This window comes from Lepisma saccharinum, chromosome 29 (genome assembly GCF_977018435.1).
Source record: "Lepisma saccharinum chromosome 29, izLepSacc3.1, whole genome shotgun sequence".
Taxonomy (NCBI): Eukaryota; Metazoa; Arthropoda; class Insecta; order Zygentoma; family Lepismatidae; genus Lepisma; species Lepisma saccharinum.
Window position 1 is genome coordinate 35,680,649 of NC_139257.1, and position 24,673 is coordinate 35,705,321.

General features: G+C 37.3%; 1 protein-coding gene across 2 annotated transcripts in view; it reads left to right on the forward strand.

Annotated features, from left to right (window-relative positions):
• Positions 1–24,673, forward strand: part of LOC145981571 (aquaporin AQPAn.G-like) — a 138,283-nt gene that overhangs the window by 40,137 nt on the left and 73,473 nt on the right. Inside the window, exon 1 of one of the 2 annotated variants that reach the window (XM_083114924.1) lies at positions 14,472–14,584. The exons of the other annotated variant lie outside the window; for it this stretch is intronic. Within the exon in view, the coding sequence (XP_082971050.1) occupies positions 14,527–14,584 (58 nt within the window). The 5' untranslated portion in view covers positions 14,472–14,526. Of the gene's footprint in view, positions 1–14,471; positions 14,585–24,673 lie in introns of those variants that run through there. 2 annotated transcript variants of the gene reach the window in all.

The following is a 24,673-nucleotide window of genomic DNA, read 5'->3' on the forward strand; positions in this document are numbered from 1 at the left end:
AACTTGTTTAAAACTTTTATTGAATTAGTTATTGAATATCCTTGGGTTGAATTGTGTACTACAACCAGTGATGTGCGTCTACGCGTAAACAACGATAGGCTACATGCTACACGTAGACAATTTTATACACGTAGATTACGTAATCTATGTAAACAACATGGCGAAAGGTGATAACTTAGCAAAGGACGCCGTGGAATTAAAAGAAAATTATACTGCGTATCAGTTGCTGATGTGTAAGAATAACTTTTCATACTCTTTCTTCCAAATTCGAACAATTTCTCACCTAGGAAGAAACCTAATATAGGAAATATTCTAGTGTTTTATGAGAAGAAGACCACTCTTGCCTCACGACTGCCATCTGTTGTTGTTTTTTACATACTATTTATCTTCTTCCATAGTTCGTTATAGAAGAGAAGAAAAATTTTCTTGTAAATAGGGTTCTTTTCATTTCGTAACGAACCAATATAGTTGAAAATGTCACTTTCCTTTCATGAAAGCCTTGAAAATTAATTTTAATGCACTTTAGATTGTCTACGTAGTCTATGTAAACTACAACCCAATGTAATCTACGCATAGATTACGTGTAGACAAAGCATGTAGACGTAAACTTATAGTCTACGGCACATCACTGACTACAACCTGTTATTTACCATGTTATTATTCCTTAAATAATTTTTGATGTCTCATGTATACCCCGCATGCACTTTTACAGACGCACGCACGTTAACCTACCTGTCTTGTACAAGAGAACATTAGCCAGACTTCAATAGTTCAGAAACTCACCGACAGGTGCCTCTTTCCTATTATGTAAGCTCCGAGGCTACTTGATGTATGTCTGCTCATATCGGGAAAATGTATTTTTTTCTTATCTTATGCAATCATGCGCATCGTAATTCTGCAACGAATATTGACAATATGGTTGCATCCAGTGGCGGGTTGTATGAGTAAGAGAGGAGTAATAGTACTCGAAGCGGGGGGATACAGGGGTCACCATCACCCAGAGAGGACAATTTACGTAAAGCGTCTCCCACCTATTCAATTGTCAAAATGTGAAAGACTACAAAGGTCTGGTTTCAAACTTTAATAAATTCTTACAAATTATAACATGAAAATTTAAGAGGATAAAATAAAGTCAATTGCATTAAATAGTAAAACAGGTCCTACAGTGATAAACAATAAAACAATTGAATAGGTAACAGACTTTGTATATCTTGTGAAGCCATATCTCACAGTGCGAACAGCAAAAAAGATGTTGAGAAGAATTTAATAAAATATAATAGATGAAATGGAATTTTGAAAATAAGTTTTGGAAAACAAATGAGAAAGCAAATTCAAATTAGAGACCATAACATAATTTCAAAACCGGTTCTTCTACATGGTAGGGAATGTTGGACTCTTCGTCAACATGAGTAAACTTGAATAAATTGTTCACAAATGAGATTTTTGAGGTCCTAATTATAAGTGAAGAAATCATAAATAAATGGACGGTCAAAGCAAGGGTGGAAGACATTTAAAAAATATCAGTTAAGTGGAGTGAACATGTTCTGAGGATGCCAGATATCCGTTTGCCTCGAAAATTATTAAATTACAGGCCAAAAGGAAAAACAAATTTAGGAAGACCATATCGTCAATGGAATGCAGTGATGTGCGTCTACGCGTAAACAACAATAGTCTACATTTTCCACGTAGACTATTTTATACACGTAGTTTACGTAATCTATGTAAACAACATGGTGAAAGGTGATAACTTAGCAAAGGGCGTCGTGAAATTAAAATAAAATTATACTGCGTATCACTTGCTGATGTGCGAGGAGATCTTTTCATACTCTTTCTTCCAAATTCGAACAATTTCTCACCTAGGAAGAAACCTAATATAGGAAATATTCTAGTGTTTTATGGGAAAAAGACCACTCTTGCCTCACGACTGCCATCTGTTGTTGTTTTTTGCATACTATTTATCGTCTTCCATAGTTGATAATAGAAGAGTAGAGAAATTTTGTTCTAAATAGGATTCTTTTGATTTCGTTAGGAACCAATATAGTTGAAAATGTCACTTTCCTTTCATGAAAGCCTTGAAAATTAATTTTAATGCACTTTAGATTGTCTACGTAGTCTATGTAAACTACAACCCAATGTAATCTACGCGTAGATTACGTGTAGACAACGCATGTAGACGTAAACTTATAGTCTACTGCATGATCAATTTTTGTACTCGCAGAACGGTCTTTAGTTACCCAGACCTGCCAGAGGAAGAACAATTATACTATTTCGAAAATTTTTCGGGGAAGGTTTGAAGCCTTCAACCACCGCCTGTAGTGTTGCTCACGGGTCGGGACATGTCCCGTCTCGTCTCGTTTTCGAGACGAGACACGAGACGGGACAAGCCTTTTGAAATTCGAGACGGGACGAGACGGAATGCCTTTCTCGTCTCGTTTCCGAGACGAGACACGAGACGGGACGGGACGACTTTTGAAAAGTCTCGTCTCGTCTCGAATGTCTCGAAAAAATAAAAGCAAAATATTTAATCAGTTGCAAATACTTGTTTGCTTGGAAAAAGGTATTTCAATTAGAAACGTTGATAAGCGCGTGTTAAGTCAAAATAAGACTATTCTAGAGAGAGTAATGAATGATTGAATACCTAAACTTATTTTCAATACTCTTTCGAAACACAGGGTTACTCCCCATTTTTATTTTTCAATTCATTCCAGGTTAATAATTTTATGTTACGATAGTACTCCAGATACTAATACAATTCTGAATAACATCAAGTAAAAGAGCAGGTAGAGAAGGTGGATGGAGGGGCCAAAAGATCGTGGAGTATCTGAGTCCGAGATTTATCTTGTAAACATAGTCTCAGCTCTATAGGTTGGAAAGATAAACGGACCGACGGATAGGGTTTATTATTATTATTTAATTTTTACATCAAAGGGTGTACAGAAGTGAATGTTATTAGGAAGTAGAAAAACATTGTGGGAAACATGGCAGTACAAATTGATAAGGAGTTGTTGGGAAAGTTATTAAGGAGTCCAAGATATTAGCAAGACTAAGAGAAATATATAATTAGGGACAAATAATCTTGCATTATCCCACTCCGAACAGCTGAGAGCTAAAGAGGAGGAGAAAATACGGGTGTTATGGAAAGAAGTAATTTGGTGATTTTAGTGTTTGCAGGGAACCATGACAAGATTTTTCCACGTGATTATTTGCACGGGTTGCGAAATTTTTAGAATGTTATGGTGACGACGCCAGAGGAGGCAGGGGGACGCCCCATGTCAGACACTTCGCCACCCCCCCCCGGGCCCTCCAACTGAAGTTAATTAAATATCGAATAATAAGAGAGTTCATTTATAAGAGTATGACGATTTTCACCTTTTCAAAGTGGTGTATTCTGCATGATATCACTTTCCTGCTTATAATACCAACTTGATTAACAAATATTAATTTGTTTAGTATATATATAGCTATGTGTATGTGACTTTCGTTCAAGATTCGAGCACCGACCTGGGCATAGGTGATTTCTCATTCATTCATTTATGTCCTGTAATAGCCGAGATTAACCTAAGTTTTAACCAGTCTTAAGAACTGGGAAAAAGTGTTGAATGTGGATGGTTTTAAAACATCACGAATATTTTCAGGACCACAAGACATCATCTGTAGTACGGGCAAATTATTCTAATCGTGGTCGTTAGTGACAACGCTAATTATTAAAAGACATTCAAAGTTGATTCAAGATTTTATTTGGTTGGTTGATTTGATGTTTTAAGTCCACTTTATGCACAGAAAAGCCAATCGGGATTGGACTTATAGTTTAAAGTGCCTCCACTGGGTATCGAACCCAGGACCAAAGGTGATCGGAGAAAACCCGACACTACATGTCAGTTCTTGTGGATTCATCGCGGTTTCTTACTATTCAGGGACTTGAATTTCGAGATGATGAGTCTGAGGAAACCGTAACAAAGGGAATTTCTTCGATACTCTTGAAGTTAATGAGGGGATATTATTTGGAAATGTATTGAACGTGAACTTTAAAATGCAAATTACACTTAAAATTCGATTCAAAACATATCGCGGGCAGGTAAAAGAACGCTTATTAGGATTTGCCACTCTTCAATCATTAGATGCAGGTTCGCCCTTTCTCGTACATATCAAAATCGAAGAACTTCTTCCCATGAACCCCATAGGTGCCTGTAATTGTGTAGCACAGACATATGTTGGAGTGGTAGAGTAAGAGTAAGCAATGCCAGGGTCAGAATATTTCTTGAATTATGAGATAACTGTAACCTTTGTCTGATTTTTTTTATCCTGTGATAACATTTCCCTGAAAGGTGAAACACAAATTTTGCCCAAAACTCTTCAGCATTACGAAGATGGTTGTCCTTAAAATCTTTGAAAAGGCTTGCTCGAAACAGGATGCTGGATGCAAACTGCCTCATTTGGCTGTTCTTGCCATTGAGAAGACATGTCAAGTCCTGGACGTACCAAAGGTGGGCAATGTGTTCTCCAAAGCACATAGAGCAGAATTCTCCTACAGGAGAAGTGCCTCACATTGTTTCTAATACTTAAGAAGATTCATTTCTTCCAACGTCACGTTTATTTTGCAAGAAAATTAAACTCTTCGAAGCATTTTTTCGTCATTTATATTATTATCTTATAACTAAAATATTTATATCAGTAGTTTCATCTCAAGAAAGACGATGAATTATAAAATTATGAATGTCTTCCAATACTGAAATAGGCCACTAGAGACAACGCAACTTATCAATAAAAAAGAATTAATGTCTTTATTAAAACGAATCATGTGGAGATAAACTCGTAATCAAGAAGTAAATTTAGGCAGTAAACGTCCACTCTAAATAAAAGACAAACACAAAACACCATACATGAATATAATAATAATTATAATTATAATAATAATTATTATTACAAGTATTATTATATATGTATATATATATGTAGTGTTTTCGGGCGTTTTAATGTGACTGCCCCCTTACAATATTTTGTTGCCAGCCTTTCCCCCCCCCCCAGTCACATTTCCCTGGCGCCGTCACTGGTTGGAATGAAAAACTAAATATGCTGACCAAGGCAGTAATTTATTTTATTAAAAACATAAACTAACGTAACGTTTCAACCTTCTAGCAAGGTCTTCTTCAGACTCTGTATCAAGTACAAATGAACTTGATACAGAGTCTGAAGAAGACCTTGCTAGAAGGTTGAAACGTTACGTTAGTTTATGTTTTTAATAAAATAAATTACTGCCTTGGTCAGCATATTTAGTTTTTCATAATCATGGAAACAAGGCTCAATGGAGTTATAACTGGTTGGAAGTAAATTTATTAGGACGAGGAAAGTAACATTAGCTGTTGACAGTGTTGCACCAAAGGACGTGATGTGTGCTACTGTTTGTATAAATTATAGAAAATTTAAGCAAAACATTATAATTGTTGAGACTTGAGAGTTGTTTCCTTCATTTCATCGTAGGAAGAGGTTTTCTGAGACAGAGTGGGATTATTTTACACATACATGAGAAAGGGTGGTTGTTTAAAGATAGAGACGTATTTCGCACATTTTTTAAAAGTTCAGATAAAACGAGAATTTAGCCTTACTCTTATGAAAAGAAATAACGCAGTACAGGGAAAGAATAACTCTTCACATTTCTCGCACCTGGTGCGATGCAACCCACATGCACAAGAGTATTGCAGGAAGTCTATGAACGAGGATGAAGAGGGATATGTGAAATTTGACTTAGCTGCGGGTGAATTAGTGGGTTCTAATATTCTTAAGGTTGATATTGGGTTTTAAGTCCACTTGATTCACAAATAGGCTAAATCGCGAACCGACCTACAGTTTAAAGTGCGATCCGATCCACTTTGTGCCTCCATTGGGTATCGAACGCGGGGACCCTTGATTACAAGACCTCGACGTTATTACTACGTAATCGGGGAGGCACCCAATTTACACAAATATGTTGATTCCAATAACACGTTATATGTATAATCTGATAATGATGCACTTTTGGTGCATCTAAACATATTTTTTTCAACTATAGCATGTCTAAAAGAATCATTGAAGTTGGGATTTTTATAACATCAGGAGGCACGGCTCTATAAATGTACGATATAAAATATATGCAGGTTTGCCTTCCATACGTGGTGATTTTGTCACGGTTCTTCGCTTCGTAAAACATACACTTTTGCAGGAACGGCTTCTTGCATCCTCCTGAGGCCTTGCTCTAGCTAAACAAAAAATATATTTGTTTAGCATAATCGAGGGTTACTTTTTCCTGCCGAACAAGGATTTTATTGCGATCATACGGCTTTGAATGACAGTATCAATGAAGATTTATGTACACTACTACTTATAATAATGAGAATAAAATATTAATCAGGAATTTTATTTTAAGTCAAGTGGACTTAACATCCTTTTTTGTTATTTAGCAAATATTCAATTCATCACCTTTTTTTGACATTAAACTTCTTGCCAGGACAGTTGTTTTTATGCAAATTTAGGCGATCTTAACTACACGTAAGCTAGATATTAGCTAATATTCGTGCTGTTATATTACTATTCTTCTACAATCTTTGTAACATTTCATGTAATAACAATAATAGAATTGATTAATTTACATATTCAAGTGAATAGACCTATGAATTATATTAATGTATTAATTTAAACATTTGCTTAATTGTTGTCGTTAATGTTATTATTATCATTTGTTCTGAAACACTTGGCTCGGACACCCTCCCCCGACATATATTTCTAGATGCGTGCCTGCCGAAGGATAAATTAGATCAAGCGGTGGTGGTATCTGACTTAGAGGCTAAAGAGAAAACACAGAAGTATGTGCGTCATAAGCTGAGCATAAGAAACAGCACAATATCACAAAAAAACACTTTTTGAAACTTATGTCATAGAAGATGTTTAACAATATTAAGAACAATAAATGCTTTCTATTTGTAATATACTAAGTATTGAAATTTTAAATAGTCTTTTGTGTTCGTACTACACATTTAAAAACTTTTTTGTTGCTCCCGAGCGCCAAGCTTGGAATTTAAAGAAGAAATGTACATTTTCATAGTGCACGGAAGTTCGACATTCAGAAAGAAAGAAGGTCTAGTGGAAAACATTTCAAAACTTCCAAAAGGTATAGCAGTAATGAAAAGAGCACTCTTGTATGGAAGCCAGAAAAACCACAAGGTAGATTTCATAAGATACCTAGCAATCAGTAACCAACAAACTGCATTTTTAATATTAATGTCCTCATGATTAACGAACCTTATTTATTCTCACCACGCAATGGGTAAAATATTTGGAGCTTTATCCCACTTTCCGGAAAAATATTTCGTGTTTCTGCTACTTTTGACTTTTGTTGGCATGATATCCCGGATCACTTTTACGAGACGAGACGAGACAAAACGAGACGGGACGAGACGAGACGGGACAGAACCCTTCGAGACGGGACACGAGACGGGACAAACGAATATTTTCGAGACGAGACACGAGACGGGACGGGACAGACCAAAGTCTCGTCCCGTCTCGTCTCGTGGGCAACACTAACCGCCTCGATATATTCTTTGCTTATAGCATTGCTATTTATACTTTGTGGTAGGTTCGGATTCTTACGTTTAATTGTCTTAGTATTTACATAGTTTCCTTCATTTTCTGCATGTCTAAACAACGTTTCTCATGCGGATATAAAGCATCAGGCGACAGCAACTTATGAGCATCATAACTTGCGCAAACAAATTTACACAATATAGTTCCTCACAGATAAATATTTTCTTCGACTTAAAAAAACCAGCACAAATTAGTTTATCTGAACTTCAAAATTACATCCACAATCATTTCTAGCATTCGAAACATTTTTAATCTTCCTGTACGCTAACCTCACATAATAGTACCGAAATTCCTTTTTATATACAGCATTATTGTCCAAGGCGCTGTTCGACCAACATTGGACAAAAATGCTGTATAGAAGAACGAATTGTGCGACACTACTGAGACGAGTGTACAGTGGGATCAATGAATATTACCGTGCAAATTGTCCATGACTATTTTCATTAATATTTATCTTACATCCTGTGTGTGTTTTAAGCGATGGATATTTATGTATGCTGGTGCAGAAGTTGTCATTAGCTTGTTTTGAGTTTTCTTTTAATTCTTGAAGCTCTTATTGGGTAAAATAAAGTATACGAACATGGTGATGGACAATTTGCACGGTAATATTCATGAATCCCACTGTACAGAGGCTGAACGTATGCCCAATACCTAATAAATGAATTATAATAAGTTTTAATTTTACTTATTTTCAGCTGTTAAGATTGTTAATGTTGTATTTACGGTATAAAATTGCCTGCTTAGCTGTGCACTGCACATTCGCCGGTGTAAGGAAAGCTGTACGTCTGCTTACATTATTGTCAGAGAATTCTCTAGTGCTTTCCGTTCTCGCCACCAGAGTTCCACCTATCGTCAAGGAGAGAGAGAGTGGTTCAGTGTGCACTGCCATCTCTAGGCATAATTTAGAACTACATGATCCGCAAGTTGTCGAACTTCCTCGCTTGGGGTCGAATGGAGAAAATGTTTGGGTGATCACAACCAGTGAAATTGACTGAATTCAGTTTTAACCAACCCGAATTTTAAATTCAAATTTTATTTACCCGAAATACTATGGCCTTCCACACAGCGCACGTTAAATCATCTTAGATGTTCGTTCCCACAATACAGGCAATAATTGCAGCTTTGTAAAAGTTACAGACGCCAAGGTATTCTGTTATAATTAGGCATAAAATATAAGATTTTCACTGCTGTAGTAATACCGTCGATTTTAAGAATAATACGAAAAGAACATTATGCTAAACCTCAGTCCAGTATTTTTGGTGCATTGCTACTCTGATGCCTATCACAATTCAGAGAGGTGGTAGAGGACCCGAATCAGCACATGTGTGTAAAAAATAACTTTAATACGTATACAGTTTATATACAAATAATTTTTGCTGAAACTTTTACCCAACATAATTTTCGTAAGGAATTTAACATGAGGGAGGCAGAATTATACCCGGTGGAAGCACATAGTGGTTCGGATCCCACTTTCAACTGTAGGTCCAGTCCCGATCAGCCTTACTGCGCATAAAGTGGACTTAGAATATCAACTCAAACCATAATAATACAGTAGTATGGCCTTTCTAAGAAATATAGCGTATTGGTTAAAGCTGTGGCCTTATAATCAGGATGGGTTTCATTCCCAAAGGTGGCGTTTTTCATTAATTAATATGCACGTCAAGAACTTGACAAATGAACAACTAAAAAATTGTCATGATACCTAGTAGGCAATTGGCTGGAATTCCGGGTAAATCAATGTTGTTTCCAAGTCTCACAATCGCAACTCGTCCTAATTCAACAAAACACAAACATAAGTATTTTTTAAAATAATAAAGCTATTTATAAATTTAACAGAACAATAGCATTGCTCATGGCACACAGAATATATAATAACTTGCTGAAAATTTACATGGAAATTATGGCTTCAACAGTAATTAGAATTTGCTGCTGTTCAATTTAATTAGTTCCGTCAATTGTAAGGAGATGGCACTAGTGTCTAAAGCTCTAAGGATGTTCAATGGAAACTAGATGTTGAATTACACCTGTAAATTGACATTACAAGTTTGTACAGAGATATAATTGTAGAATTGTGCAAAGGCCAGAGGCTGGTATGGTGGCTCAGTGGTAGAACACTGGCACAAAATAATAAAGATCCACATAAGATTAATGTTTTTTATAACTTAATACTTCTACGCTTTTCACACTATCTGTATGAGTACGACAACGACCAACATTAAGATTTTACTAAACACACCTCAGTTCTTAATTTAGGTGATATTTGTACACGTAACAGTTGGGCTGAAAAGTTCGTAGGCTAAAATAGTAAAAAATATTTTTTTGACAAAATTCGATTTTATTATTCAATATAGTTGCCTTCGAGGGCGATACAACGATTATAGCGGTCATACAATTTTTCGATGCCATTTTTATAGTACGATTTCTCTTTAGCCTCAAAATAGGCCTCAGTTTCGGCGATTACCTCTTCATCAGTGCTAAATTTCTTTCCAGCGAGCATTCTTTTAAGGTCTGCAAACAAGAAAAAGTCACTGGGGGCCAGATCTGGAGAATATGGTGGATGGGGAAGCAATTTTATTACGGTTGAATATCGCTAAACATTGCTCCGAATCATCAAAACGTTGTTGCTTTTGATCGATTGTGAGCACTCGCGGCACCCATTTTGCACACAGCTTTCGCATGTTCAAATATTCATGCACAATATGTCCTTTGATATTTTTAAAGTCTCAGCTATCTCGATCAACTTCACTTTACGATCATTTAAAATTATTTTGTGGACTTTTTTGATGTTTTCGTCGGTAACAGCCTCTTTGGGGCGTCCACTGCGTGCATCGTCTTCGATGCTCATTTCGCCTCGTTTTAATTTAGCAAACCGCTTCTCAACGGTTGATTTTCTTGGTGCAGAGTCCGAATAATGTTTATCAAGCCAAGCCTTGGCTTCAATAGTATTTTTTTCGCCAAAAAGCAATGCTTTATTAACACACGAAATTCTTTTTTATCCATTTTTTCACAATAACAAAAGCTGCTTCACTCACAATGCTATATCTCACGAACTAATTATCCGGCAGCTGTGAAATTTATACACGTATCTTTTGAAGGTTAGTACTAAGTAAAAATCACATGGATTTAATTCTAGTAACGCCATCTATGAGTCAGCCTACGAACTTTTCAGCCCAACTGTTATAGTATACACATTATTTCCATAGAATCTCTGGCTGTTGTGCATTTGCAGCTTAGGAGCGACTCATGACTCCCGAAGCAGCCAATCAACAAGCGTTTCGCTGACGGCATCCTAACCTAGCACTAATCGCTAACCTTCTCGTATGGACTGGACCTACAGTAATATGGGATTCGAACCACTATGTGCCTCAAGCCGGGATTGAACTCGGGGTACCTTGATTACGAAGCGACTGCGTAACCAATACATGGAGTAGACTTAACAACTTTTTTTGTGTAAAATAAGAGACACATTGATGAGACATCAAGAATGAGCAATCACTTCGATTTTTTTTCTCGAAGATAGCTGCTAATTCAAGAAAAGCAATTCAAAATTAAAGTAAAAGTTCAACTAAATGAATATCAAACGACATTTACAATATTGGAGTGACTGAATATATAAAAATTGTTGCATGATCAGAAGGTAAAGGCGTGGTGTAGTGCTTAGAGTTCTCGACTGGGCATCTTGCGGTCCCACGTTCGAGTCTCCTTACGACGTTTTCTGTTGTTTTTTTTAAATTCGCCTGTTATTAAACAAGAGCATTGTAACATTATTTGTAATAGCAGTGTAAAGTAGTTACATTGTTCTACATCTGGAATTTACTAAAAAAAAATTAAAGAAATAAATGAATTGACACATGTTCAGTGGGATATTTTTACGTATAAGATCGTGAATTATGATACTCTAACGATAATTGTGTACTGCTTCAAAGACATTGACAAATATTAATGAAATAACTATTTATATTTGTGGTAATTTAGTTAGGACATACTAATTTTATCCCTTTACCCACTCCAGTTCAATGCAAGGATACCTCCGCAAATATCGAATGAAAAGTTTTCATCATGTGCAATTCTCCATTAAATGTTTTCGCCGAGTCGTACTACCTTCGTTTTCTTTGTTACAAACAAGCATTCTTTGCACATTACATGTAGGAGGAGAGTTGCATCTACATTTCACGTTGGTCAGCTCCTCCTAGCTATTCTCAAGAACGAAAGTTTGTAGGGTAGTGGTTACCATTGTTGATTGTCAACCTGATGGTCGTAGGTTCAAACCCCTCTGATAGCAGAAAAGTTTCGTAAGTTTTAGACATATCCCATTGTGTTCATTGTCCACGCAGTGTGAAACGGAATGATTCTGTTTGGATTAACGATGGGGGGAAGAGAAATGCTAAATAACAAAACCTCCATTTCAACGAATTGAGAAGTGGAGAAAAATTGGATAATTCTTATAAATATGAAAATTACATTCATGTCTTTAGTGGTAAGTATAATCGCAGGTAGAATCAAAGATCTTACGTGGCAGATTTTATCTCGCTCTGAACTCAGCCAAAAGGCATTTCACACCGATCTAATACATTCCTCAATTCATTTTAAAATATTATTGAATGTTTCATGTCGATATTTTGATCAATGCATCAATTTGACGCCGAGACGATATTTTCTACAAATACCTCATATGTCCTCTCGTCTCGTTTCTCTTCTCTTCTTCTCCTCTCCTTCTCCTCTCCACTTCTTCTCCTCTGTTTATATGTCATATCGCCTTCCCTCCAGTTCTCGGCTCTTGTCTCCATCCCATTCTTCTCCACTCCTCTTATCTCCTCTCCTGTCTTAGATTTCCGATTCCACTACACTCTTCTCCTCTTCTTTTCGTTCTTCTCATGTTCTCTCTTTTACTCTCCTCTCAACTCCTTTCTTCTCGTCTCCTCCTCTCCTCTCCTTCCCTTCTCTGTTCTTCTCTTTGCTCCATTTTCGTCATCTCTCCTCGCATCTTTTCTCTCTCTCCTCATTACTTCTCCTATCCACATCTGTCCTATCTTTTCTGCCCTCCTTTAGTTTTCTTTACTTTCCTCTTCCCCTTTCGCTCTCTCTTTCCTCCTCCCATTTGTTGTCCCTTTTCGTTTCCTCTCTCCTATTTTCCTTTGTGTAGACTCATCAGCCATGAAATACTAGAAAATCGATTTTCTTTTTTTCAGAAAGTATTTCTTATTTGCGACAAATGTAATACTGATATCTTTTTAGAGTTTTATACAATAATAAAGGTAAAGGTAAAGTGTTCCCCTGTGCTTAGCACCACGCCATGAAGGCGTATAGGGGATGTGGAGGTAACGCCCCACACTTTCTTGATCCGGTCGTGAGTAGGGGTGATGTGATCAGCATCACGCCCCTGACCGTCTTTACCCCCCAGTGTTTCCCCCAGGTACCCATGTTATTCGACGCTGGGTGGGCGCCGGGACCGCTTCCAACGTTAGAAAGTTCCCGGATTTGAACCGGCCGGGGATCGAAACCGGGACCTTGAGCATGGTAGTCAGACGCGTTACCGACTGAGCCACCGCGGCCACCTATTTATACAATAATACTTGGTTTTATTCCTTTCGCGTATTTCATAAATATCTATTGTGCATATGGCAACCCTGAAATTGAGCCTAACTCTACACGCAACCCACCAGCGCCTTACATAATTTGGGTTGCCTAGTTTAAAATATCGTTGTCCTAAAACTTTTGAGAGACACTGTACCAGAACCTGGCAACATGTATCAAACTTAGAGATTTATAAACAAGCTAGAAATACCATTGCAACAGGATAATAGTGGTAGAAAAATGTCGATAATAATTGTAATATGTGGTTTAAAGTTTATAAATTGATGTTAAGTTCATTTATCCAAAAATAAACCTTATATTAAGGTGAAAGAGTACATTCTGTTTACCACCCCTTGCGATTGCTAGAGTCTTTTGCCAACGACATGAGGATAATTCCTGGTTAGACTGAAAGGTAGTGGAATTCATGAGTATTACCGTCCAAATTGTCCATCACCATGTAAGTGCACTTTATTTTACCCAATAAGAGCGTCAAGAATTAAAAGAAAACTCAAAACAAGCTGTTGACATCTTCTGCCATCAGTATACATAAAAATCCACAGCTTAAAACACAGGATGTAAGAGAAAAATTCATGAAAATAGTCGTGGACAATTTGCCGAGCAATACTAGTGGATCCCACTGTACGTAACAGTCTAGTAACCCATTTGATGTGCTGCCAAGATGTTAGCAGAATGGAGGAAGATGTGGCGCAGTATTACGAGTGCTCAATGGAGTTTCTTCAGTCCAAGCTAAAGAGTTGAAGTGTAAACAAGTTCTTTCAAAACGTGCGACAGAGGTAAATAGCAATTTGGTGTCATTTTCTGAAATCAAGGAAACACACTCATCCGGATTATGCCAAAACGGATTATACATAGCTTAATAATGCAGGAGTAGTGGGGAGACTTGGCAACACTGCCGGAGAGGTCTGTTAGAACAAGTCTCGATATTTTAAACAACCCTTAGCTACGACATACAGCCTTGAAAATACACGACAATTGCACGTAAAACAAAAATAGCAATTATAATAATTGAGGAATTTTCCAACAGAAGTCTCTCTTTGGTAGATAAGAAAGTGTCGCCTGAATACTGGTTTTTCTGTGACTTGGAAAACGCTTTAGGAGTTAAGACGCGACTTAAATATACGCAGCTCATAGTTTCACAGACCTAAATCTTCGTCAACCAAACCAGCTGTCCTTGTCTATGGTCTAATAAGGATTCCATAAGTGGTCCAGCTAGTTTCTGCAGCACCTGAAGTGCGCAGTTTTCTCTACTCTCTCTGTCTTTCTATTTCGGGTGCTCGGGGAGTGAGTTTCACCAGTTTATACCAGAAGCTAACAGCTATGGACCAAGAGGAAAGTGGACACTTACCTCTAACCTCCAAGTCTTCCATTAGACCCCGTAAGTAGACGAGTCACTGTCAGTTATTCAAGTATTTGGTATTTAAAGTTCAACTTGACCACCAGATGTCAGGGTTGTTCTCAGAATCTTAAATTGTAAAACAAATGCGTGACATGCCAGGTTATGAACTGCTAACTTTCTTGATATATGTACCAATTTCGTATTCAAATCTACTTTGATAGGAACTGGAACTCCGTACCATGGAACTCTTTACCAGGGAAGGAAAAATATGCACCTCTAAAGATATTATTGAATTCGCTTAAGTTATAGTTGAATATGAAATGCCAAGTTTGTAAATTCACACATTCGGCTTCTTTGCATGGGGATAATTTAAAAACTTGGTTAGCAAACTGTTCGTGTGAATCTTTTTAACTACTCTTGCATAATGCATTTCTATAGTGGTGTGTTCTTGAGTAGCTAATCCATGATTCGGACAATTAATCGAGATAGGTTAATTTAGAATTCGGACAGTTTATCAAATATTCATATAGCTAATCCAGGATTTTGATAGTTTTGTAGATTCGTGTACGTAATTTATCGTGGATTCAGATACCTAATCAAGAAATCATTTAATCCTAGAATCGGATAGATAATCCAGGCATCATGGATTCGAAGAGTTAATCAAATTCTGGAATTAATCGTCGATTTAGGGACGTGGTTAACGCTGCATTCTGTGGAAATGAGCATGGATAAGAAGTTATTTTTGAATTTGGAGGATTAATCTTGGACTAGGAGAGGGAATCCTAAATTCGGATAGCCGATTATGGATTCGGGTAGATAATCCTTGAAAATGAGGTCCTAATGGCGACTTCTATTCCGATTAGGATACAGATAATTTAAAATTCAAGTTCCACCCCACCCCCACATACATTTTTCATGTTCACATCAATTTTCGTCTCAAGAAAAGGCACAGACACATTTATTATTTCTTCTGTACGAAAATTTGAATTTTCAAGTTTTATATTTGTAAGCAATATATTTTCATAGTAAAGGTCACAAGATGGTAGAGGCGCCGTTTAGGGAGTGTGGCGCTTTGGATCCCCCTAGACTATATGCAATCGGAGTCATCTCTTTAGTTCTTTTACTTGTGGTATAGACAAAGTTGAATGAAAATTTAATAATGATAATAATTTAATGCTTACATTTTTAAAAAATACCATTGTATATTAATGAAAATTTGATATTTATATACAGAAAATAATGTATAATTTATAAACCATGGGCTATTAAGATATTCATATTTGGTTCTCCTCAAGGAGTAATTGTCCTTCGCTTCTAAATCACTTCTGGTTGTGTTGTTGTACCCCACGTTTCAACAAGTTACTCGTGACGAGTTTGTTTTTAAGTGCACTTGATGCACAGAAAAGCTAATCGGGACTGAACCTACAGTTTTTAAGGTGGGATCCCAACCTCTATAGACTTCCACCTGATATCAAACTCGGGATCCTTTGATTACAAGGCGACGAAGTTACAACTACGCCATCTGGCAGGCCCAAGTTACTCTTGGTGTTGGAGATGAATAACAATTGAATAAAAACGATGATGGGACAAAGAAATATAGATATTCTACCCATTATTTGAATTAGCACCTTGGCTTCGTAATGAGCCACTCTATACTCTGTCCAGGGAATCTCTGGAGTGGAGCAAGCGAACGAAAACAAGCCTCTGCGCAAGTAGTGACGCGAGACGGCTCCACCAAGAAACACATGAGAGGAAAGGAGGGGGGAAAGCAGCAACGTGTAATGCTTCGCTCCACCCACTTACTTTCTCCTCGTCTCTGCCAACATTGGGCACGACATTGCTCCACAGATTCCCGGGATAGAGTATACACTCCACCACGTAGGCCAGCTTTTTTTGTTATTAAGTGCCCGTTGTTTAAGCATATACACATGAGCTACTGACCTTGATGGCGTAGTGGTAATAAAGGGGCCCCGGGCTCGAGTCACAACCATAGCACATTGCATAGTGGTTTAGAGACCACTTTAAACTGCACGTTCAGTCCCAATTGGCTTATCTGATCATGAAGTAAACTTAAACCAAACAAAACTGGGTCGGCAGCGCCATCTAGAGTTATCCGCCGCACGAATTCGGGTTACAAGATCATCACAAGTACTTTGCGAGTGGTAACCTTTGTTTGCGAAGGACTTGGTAAATTTCCATCCTGAAGCTCGTTGCGAATACTTTTATGAATTCCATCCGACCTCAACGTACACACAGATAAGCGTCCACTCCATCAACAGTCGATTATGTAAACTTGGTTTGCTCGCAGCACCCATCACTTTATAGCTAAGGACGGCTACAGGGAATAACGCATGCTTTCGAGAGGGAGAAATGAAGCCAACAGCTGTTACGGGCAGATTGTGGTTGCTAAGGAACGAATTTTGCTGATGCAGTGGGGTATTTTTACGTGTAAAATGAGCCAACTATGGTTAACTTGCTGATGGACAAGTTAACGTATCATATAACTAGGGAGCGGAAGTTGATGAAATGTCATATTTTTTCTGACAGACACGATGCCCATTAAATATACACAATATTACACTTCGTCTAGAACCCAAAAAAATTTTCGGCATTTTCCCGTCATTTTTCGCAATATTCGGTGTATTGTTTCGTCATATTTTGTCACTTCTTTCATTTTGGTAATATTCTTCTTCACCAAGGTGAACATATATCTCGCAGGATTGCAATTTACGAGCAAAAGAAATGCTGAACTGGTGACAGTCTTTGTTGTGTCTGGGGAAACCACCAGGTGTCCGTCTGGGGCAAACTCAGATTTAAGATCAGATAAGAAGAGGCTGGAATTACCCTGGCCAGACCCTGTTTCCATTGGAAATCCTCGGTGCATATTTTAATTGAACGTGCATGTGGTATCATTTGGTGCCTTTTTTTGAAAGCAAGGTTGCATTTTGTTTAATTTCCTTTTCATTTCAATTTTTAACCTGAAACTAAGAAATTTAATGGTCATTTTTTGCATTTTTTTACGTCATTTTTTCCCATTTTTAGGACATTCTATAGGTCATATACCTATATTTTTTAGGTCATCAACTTCCGCTCCCTACATATAACCTTATGTAATAATACGTAATCAGGTTTTCAAATATTATTTGTGAAACGTTTGTCTTTATATACAGTATATATATGTGTGTGGGCGTGTAGGTTGGACTTTATATTCCTACGCCACTTTTGAACTGTATTTTTTTTTCAGAAAAATCAATATTTTTTAGAATAAAGAAACATGGAATATGTTCGAATGTTGAGCACACTCCAATTCTTTTGTATGCATATTTTCTTGTATGGCAGTTGGCAACAGCTCATTAAATCGATCTTCAGGGTAAATAAACTTTATTAAATAACACGAAAACAGTTATAATCCCATGTATTTCTTATGAAGAATGAAAAAGCGCCATTTTTATACTTAATATTTTCACTAATCAGAACATTGATTTGGCATTTTTGGGTTCGACACATTATTGATCAGCCTTCATTATTTCCGCTTCAGTGCTTTGTGCATTTAAGTTACTTAATATAACTTTCACAACGCGCACAGGACATTCGTAACGTAATGCTCGTCAAAACGAGGCTTTAACATGCAACACGCTGTGGAAGTTTGTGCCGACAGAATTGTAATAAATAAGCACAGCATACCAACTTAAATTTCATGCGATTTTTAACTTCAAATATAATTTCCAGGCAAGAGCCCTCCCCTGCCCCTTCCGCCTTTACAAACAACGCCCATGAATCTAACTTCAATTGTTTACAAGAGTTTAAGGCCAATTCGGCGTCAGAACTTTAGATAACGTTTCGATAGCTTCACCAATAAGAGGAAGAATTATCATGATTTGACAGAAAATAAATTACACGGAAAATAATCAATTTCTATTTGGCGCAAGAGATAAGCTTATGCAAGTCAGATCCGAAACGAAATACTTAAAAAATTAACATTATTATATCTTTTGATAGTATGTTGCCTATCGGTGCTTAAACGTCATATTTTAGAGTACTTCCAAATGGGTGGGCATCTGGCCAATGGGGCTTGACGTAAACAGTGACAGCGCGGACGTAAGAGAGAGCACTTTAATTGCGACTTAATCTTAACGAGTGCCGGCACATTGTTTGGAACTGATAAAATAATTCAAGTACACATAACTTCATTGAACTGTACTTACCCCCCTACTAAAAGATGGCGTGCACATTCTGTTCGCTCAGGTTCAACGTTGTGTTCATTCCTGCAACGAAAGTAAAGAATAATTAACTGCGACATCAAAGTAATAATAGTGTATAATCTAATACGTTCCTTTCTTAAACGAGAGAACCTTATTATTATAAACACAAGAATATACTCATTCGCGCACCTACACAATTCACTACATGCCACTTATTATTAAATATAATCAAATACACAGTTTGACGAATTTAAAGATTCAATTTCAGTTCTAAGCAAAATGTATGTGTATAAAACCGACTGTCTGTAACATAATTCAATTTAACAAATTTTTACAACAAATCATAATTTATACTTTATCACTTTCTACGTCATCCAAAACGAAAAGCCAAACAAAACACTATCGTAATTCCTAACAACGAGTTTCTCAAGATGCACACATACAAGCAAGTCACTATTCCCTGACATAATCAGAAAGAGCTTAAAATATTAAAGAAACGGCAATGAAATGCTAAGTTACAGGGATTACAAAATAACAACAATAAATATTTGTCCAACAGGAAATGACGTGTCAAATCTCTTTCATGTACTCAACATTTAAACTACATCGCATATGTTATTAACATCAAAATAGACACAAGTTTCATACCGATATGTTGCAAGCTCTAATTGTGAATTCAACCTTTTATGTTGCTCATTGTCGCAGTTATAGGTAAGTTAGTTCTTTTGTAGGATAAATTTAACTCTTTTTCTTTCATATGGGCATTGATTTATATTAATAACATAGGCATATGTCGAACACACCTCTGAACCGACCAGTGTTGCCAGTGCATCTCCTAATTTCGAAGAAACGTAAGTTTTTATGAACATGTCATAATTAACCCCATAAATCGCCTGAAAGGCATAAAATGTGTAACAAAATTATCGATCTTTCACCAATTCGATAAGTACCCACAGAGACCATCGATACACATCGAAAATTATTGCAAGCTACTTCATAGCATTCTTTTATTCGTGTTTCTTTTTAAATTGTACAATTTTGTTTCACGCCTAAGTAACTTTTCGTGACACTGAACTATTTTCTGGTTCAATGTTTCAAAAATATCCACATAGACAAAGGAAATGCTCTGTGGAAGGTTTGTGTCTCTTTCTCTTTTTGTACACTCATGTTCACATAAAGTGGCACACTTTACAGGGCTGGCCAGTTGATGAATGTGCCACTTTATCAAAACAGGAGTGTACAAAAGTTCAAAGTATCGGTTCCGTGGCTTTTCAGACACCCTGTTACTAGTAATGAAGGAAATGTGGTGGTGGGGATCAGTATATGAAAGAAATGTGGTAGTGAGTATTAGTATATGAATGAAATGTGGTAGTGAGGATTATAATAAGGAAGAAATATGGCGGGAATTATTTTACTTTCTGTCAATCTTAGCTAATCACGAAGATAAGGATGAATCATGATAAAATGAAAGGACCATAAATACTGATGGTCAAATCACAACACACAAGCCCCGCAGATACTGGACGTGTATCCAGTCACCAGAACCTCGTTAGTCTGCATACAGACTGGGCTTTACTACATGGAAGAGAAGTTGATGAATGCCTTTCACCCTATGTGGCAGTAGAGATTAGCGTGTGGAAAACTGGGATTCACCCGTCAAAAACATTACAGTTCGAACAAAACACTACACATTGCTTTCCTGAAACACAACGGTAGCACAAGAACAAATCCAAAAGCAGTACACACCAATAAATTATTACATAAATCAGCCCTTATCTGCGTGTTGAACTCTGAAACGATTTAAAAATGCTTAAGCCAATTGGAAACGCTTTTGGTGCGACACAACAGTCCAACAGATTGTTTCAAAACGCGATATCACAACCATAAAGAAAAGAGTATTATCAGATGAATCTAGCAACGTGAATTATTGACACTCGACAACAATGACAAATTCGTAATCTGACTCCTCCCCCTCTTCCCCGCGCCTATCTGAGATAAATTCGAAAACTGACGGATCCTGAGGAGGGAAAATTCCTTACGAACTTTACAACGATTGGAGACGCGATTAGCAAGTTTCGTATAAGTAGAATTCGTTATACTTGCATATCGATATTTTGTTTAGTTTTGCCAGGAAAAAAGGTTTACGTAAGCAATGGAACGTAATGTGAGCATCAATATAGGCGCGGGTGAAAGTGCTGACAGCCAATCTCCTAGGAATGCTTCGTCAGACACCTGTTGTGGCTCCATTTTTCAGGGTAAGTCCCATGTTACAAGTCCACTGTAGATGCCCGTGCTTTATTAACCAAGACCTGAAAGACAAGGAAGGTCCAATTATAAATTTATACTAAAATTACTCGCACCTGGCAACCCTGGTTTGAGTTTCCAACATACATCTTGTTATGCAAGTCAAGGTCAAGCTTCTTTCCCCATACTCATCAATTGTCTGCCTTCTTTATACTTCTTCTCTGAATACAGCGACCTGGCTGCAGTGTTGCCAGAACATATTTGTGATTTTCACTAAATCCGATTGCTTAAATTTAAGTCAACACCCACACTTTACAACAACGAAAGCTAATGAAACAAACATTACTGTGCGAGATGTTTGACCAATTAGTTTGATTACACTAACTGATTACAGTTATGGATCTTCCTCTCTCCTCCTTTCCCCAAGAGAACATTATAATCAACATTATGTAATATAAATCATTCTACTAGACATTTAGTACAAAAACAGTAGATCTGCAACACTGAGTAACAGGGTAGAGAGGAGAAAGTAAAAATACCCTTCCCCTACTTGTTACTAGGCCTTGCATCGCTCTGGTAAATGTAATTAGTTGGTTTTCTGCTTGAATGTCAATAACAGAGTTGCCAACCCTGACAGGTTATTGGGATTTGTAACTTTATGTTGCCGACTAAAATAAATGTATCCTTCATGTTGGGGTTAATCACAGATGGCGCACTTGTTCGTAGAGTCAAGCTTTGCATTTGCATTTCATATGCTCAAACGTAGGGTTGCTACACGTCCCGGAATGGTATCATATGTCCCGGTTTCCTGAAAAGTTTCTTCGGGACGCACAAATGTCCCGGAATCGGTTGGGAAAGCAGAAATGATTAAGACATTATCTCTATTTAAGCGCGTGGAGGTGGTCTTAAGTGTTTTCTAAATTATCATGTGGAGTTTCAAAAATTGATTTCCAAGAACAGAAATTTGCTTGAAAAAAAATCCACAACCAACAGAAATATAGGTATGGAGAAAAACAAGATGGCGGAACGGAAGAAGTCCATCTAAAGCGAGTTTGTGTCATTTACATTCGTGTACACGAATATATTATGTAAGGTACGAAAGCTCCTATCTGAAAATGTGATTTTAAGTCTTGAATTTCCGCTGCTTTGATTCTCAAAATGTGTTTTCTAAGATTAGGGAAAAGTCTTGTTTTCATTTTTACCCGTGTCCTTCGAAATCATTTCTGAAATATTTTACGTTTAAGACTAACCCCCCACAAGGCTTTCCTCGGCTGCGTTCCGCACTTTCACTTATGAGATATCTAATATTTCGGTTTCGAAGTAAATTTTTCTGGTCCTGGCAACCCTTCATCCATTCAAGACTAAAAGAGTTCGGTATGGCGGGACACAAAAATCTTGTAGATAAAATTAAATTTTTGCCTTCTATTGCATGCGGAATGAAAGAAAAGTTGAAATGCCTTTGAAAAAGGTACAAACTACTCTACTCAATCATTAACGTTACTTCTAACACATCACGATTACGCCACTTTAAAATTGACATCAATTCATCCAATCAGGATCCTTTTCATAGATCGGAGACACATTAAAATTGCATATTTTGTGTTTCACATGGTTCGTACTTACCAATTGTGTATTGCGGAACATAGTTGAAGGTGCCATTATACTTTTTACACGAAAACAAACGCAATTTTTCACATTCTGAGTGCTTTTTTTTTATTCCATTCTTTGCTTCCGGAACACACAATATGGCGGGCACATCTTGACTCACGTTGTGCGTATGCAGTGTTTCAACCTTCTTCACCGAAAAATACCTACTATCGTGTTCATCACCGGTGGAAATTATACATTATGCACGGATAGCTGACCGATAGCCCCACGAACCATTCACGGATAGCCCCACGAACCATTTCCGATAAGGTTAGGTTAGGTTTGGTTACGTTAGGCAAGCATAGTAGAAAAAAAGGGGGTTAAAACACTGACAGGGGCTTACGTCATCAAACGTACGCAGCATCCGGTTGTCGTAGGGCAAGTAAATGAAAGCAATGGCAATTATGCGTCGGTGAGATATTTCTCTTCAAAAATACACGATTTCCCTGTCAAATATATTCCACGATGAAAGAAAATACCTCGACGAACGTTGTAAACCTTGGAGAAACTCATTTCCGTAAGTAGTTTCTTGTGTACAATTGAAGAAATGTCTCTCCGATGTATGAAACTGTAATTTATTCTACTCGGACATTTCGGTGTATGTTTTACAATTATTCCAAATTATATATTTTATTAACGTTACATTTAACACAAATATTGAATTTTCCTCCATAATTGGCTGACTACAAATATTTATTAAATAAACACAAATACAACTTAAAGATTAAGCGATTTAAACAATGTTTTCTTCCAAAAAAACTATTATCAATCCTGAAACTTAACAGTTTTAATTTTACTTCGCCCTATTACCAATTTATTAGTTTGTAACTTTAAGATAGGTTTTTCAATCTTTCATTAATCTAGCATGCAATAAAAGACACAAAGCAGCGCCATCTCTTGATCTAATTTTATTTACAAGATTCTCGTGTCCTGTTCAGTCTTGATTGTATGAAGGGTTGCCAGGACCAGCAAAATTTACTTCAAAACCGAAATATTTGATATCTAATTTTTGTGGCACAGAGGATACTTAAACTATACTCACGCTGTTGCAATTTTCTTAGCATGCACATCCTCGTTGTATGTTCGTTCAGATCAACATTTCCTGTTGTTTCTACGAGTGGCGTTTCCTGAGTCTGAACTTGAGAGGGAAAGAAAAATGTTAATCTGCAACTGATCAACCTTATCGAGCCAACAACAGGTTAACTAACCACCTAACTTTTCATGGCATGGAACTGGTATTTGACATGTATTAGTGTTCACAAGAAACTTGTAGGTTGGTTATATGAACGTTAAGTTTAAACTTGGAAATAAACACGCTTCCAAAAGCACGCGATGGTAAAATCAACAACAATGGAAAAGTAAAGCTTTGATTAACACAAAATCGCACGAAGGTAGCATATGTGTTTGTGCATTAAAGATAACAAGAATTGTGTACAATGATGACAAAAATATTTACTTTTCCTACGTTATATTGTGACGTCACATTTGGGTCATTAACATAATGATGTTTAAAGGCGAACAAGACAAATAAAACTTACAGTAATATGGTATGTGACCACCCCGGACCTTCACACAAACTTTATAACGATTGTCCATGCTTTCACTGAGGTGATCAACCATCGCAGATGCGAGCAATGGCCATTCCTCGATTAGGGCAGTTTCCAACCCTCTGAGACTGGCTGGAGGAGGTAAACGTGCATCCCAAAGGTTTTCAATGCGATTAAGGTCGGGGGAGTAAGCCGGCCACTCTATACGAGAAATGCCCTCATTTTCCAGGTACTCGTCAACGATGTTGGCTCGATGGGGACGGGCATTATCGTCCATAAGGAGGAAATCAGGACCAACTGCTGCAGCGTAGAGTCTCACAATGAGGTCTAGGACTTCATCCCGATACCGCGCAGCCGTCACAGAACCGCCTTTAAAGATGTGCAGCTCGGTGCGATATCCCATTGAAATTCCAGCCTACACCATGACGCTGCCACCTCTGAATGCGTGATGTTCGATGATGTTCTTGGCCTGATTGCGTGTGCTTCGT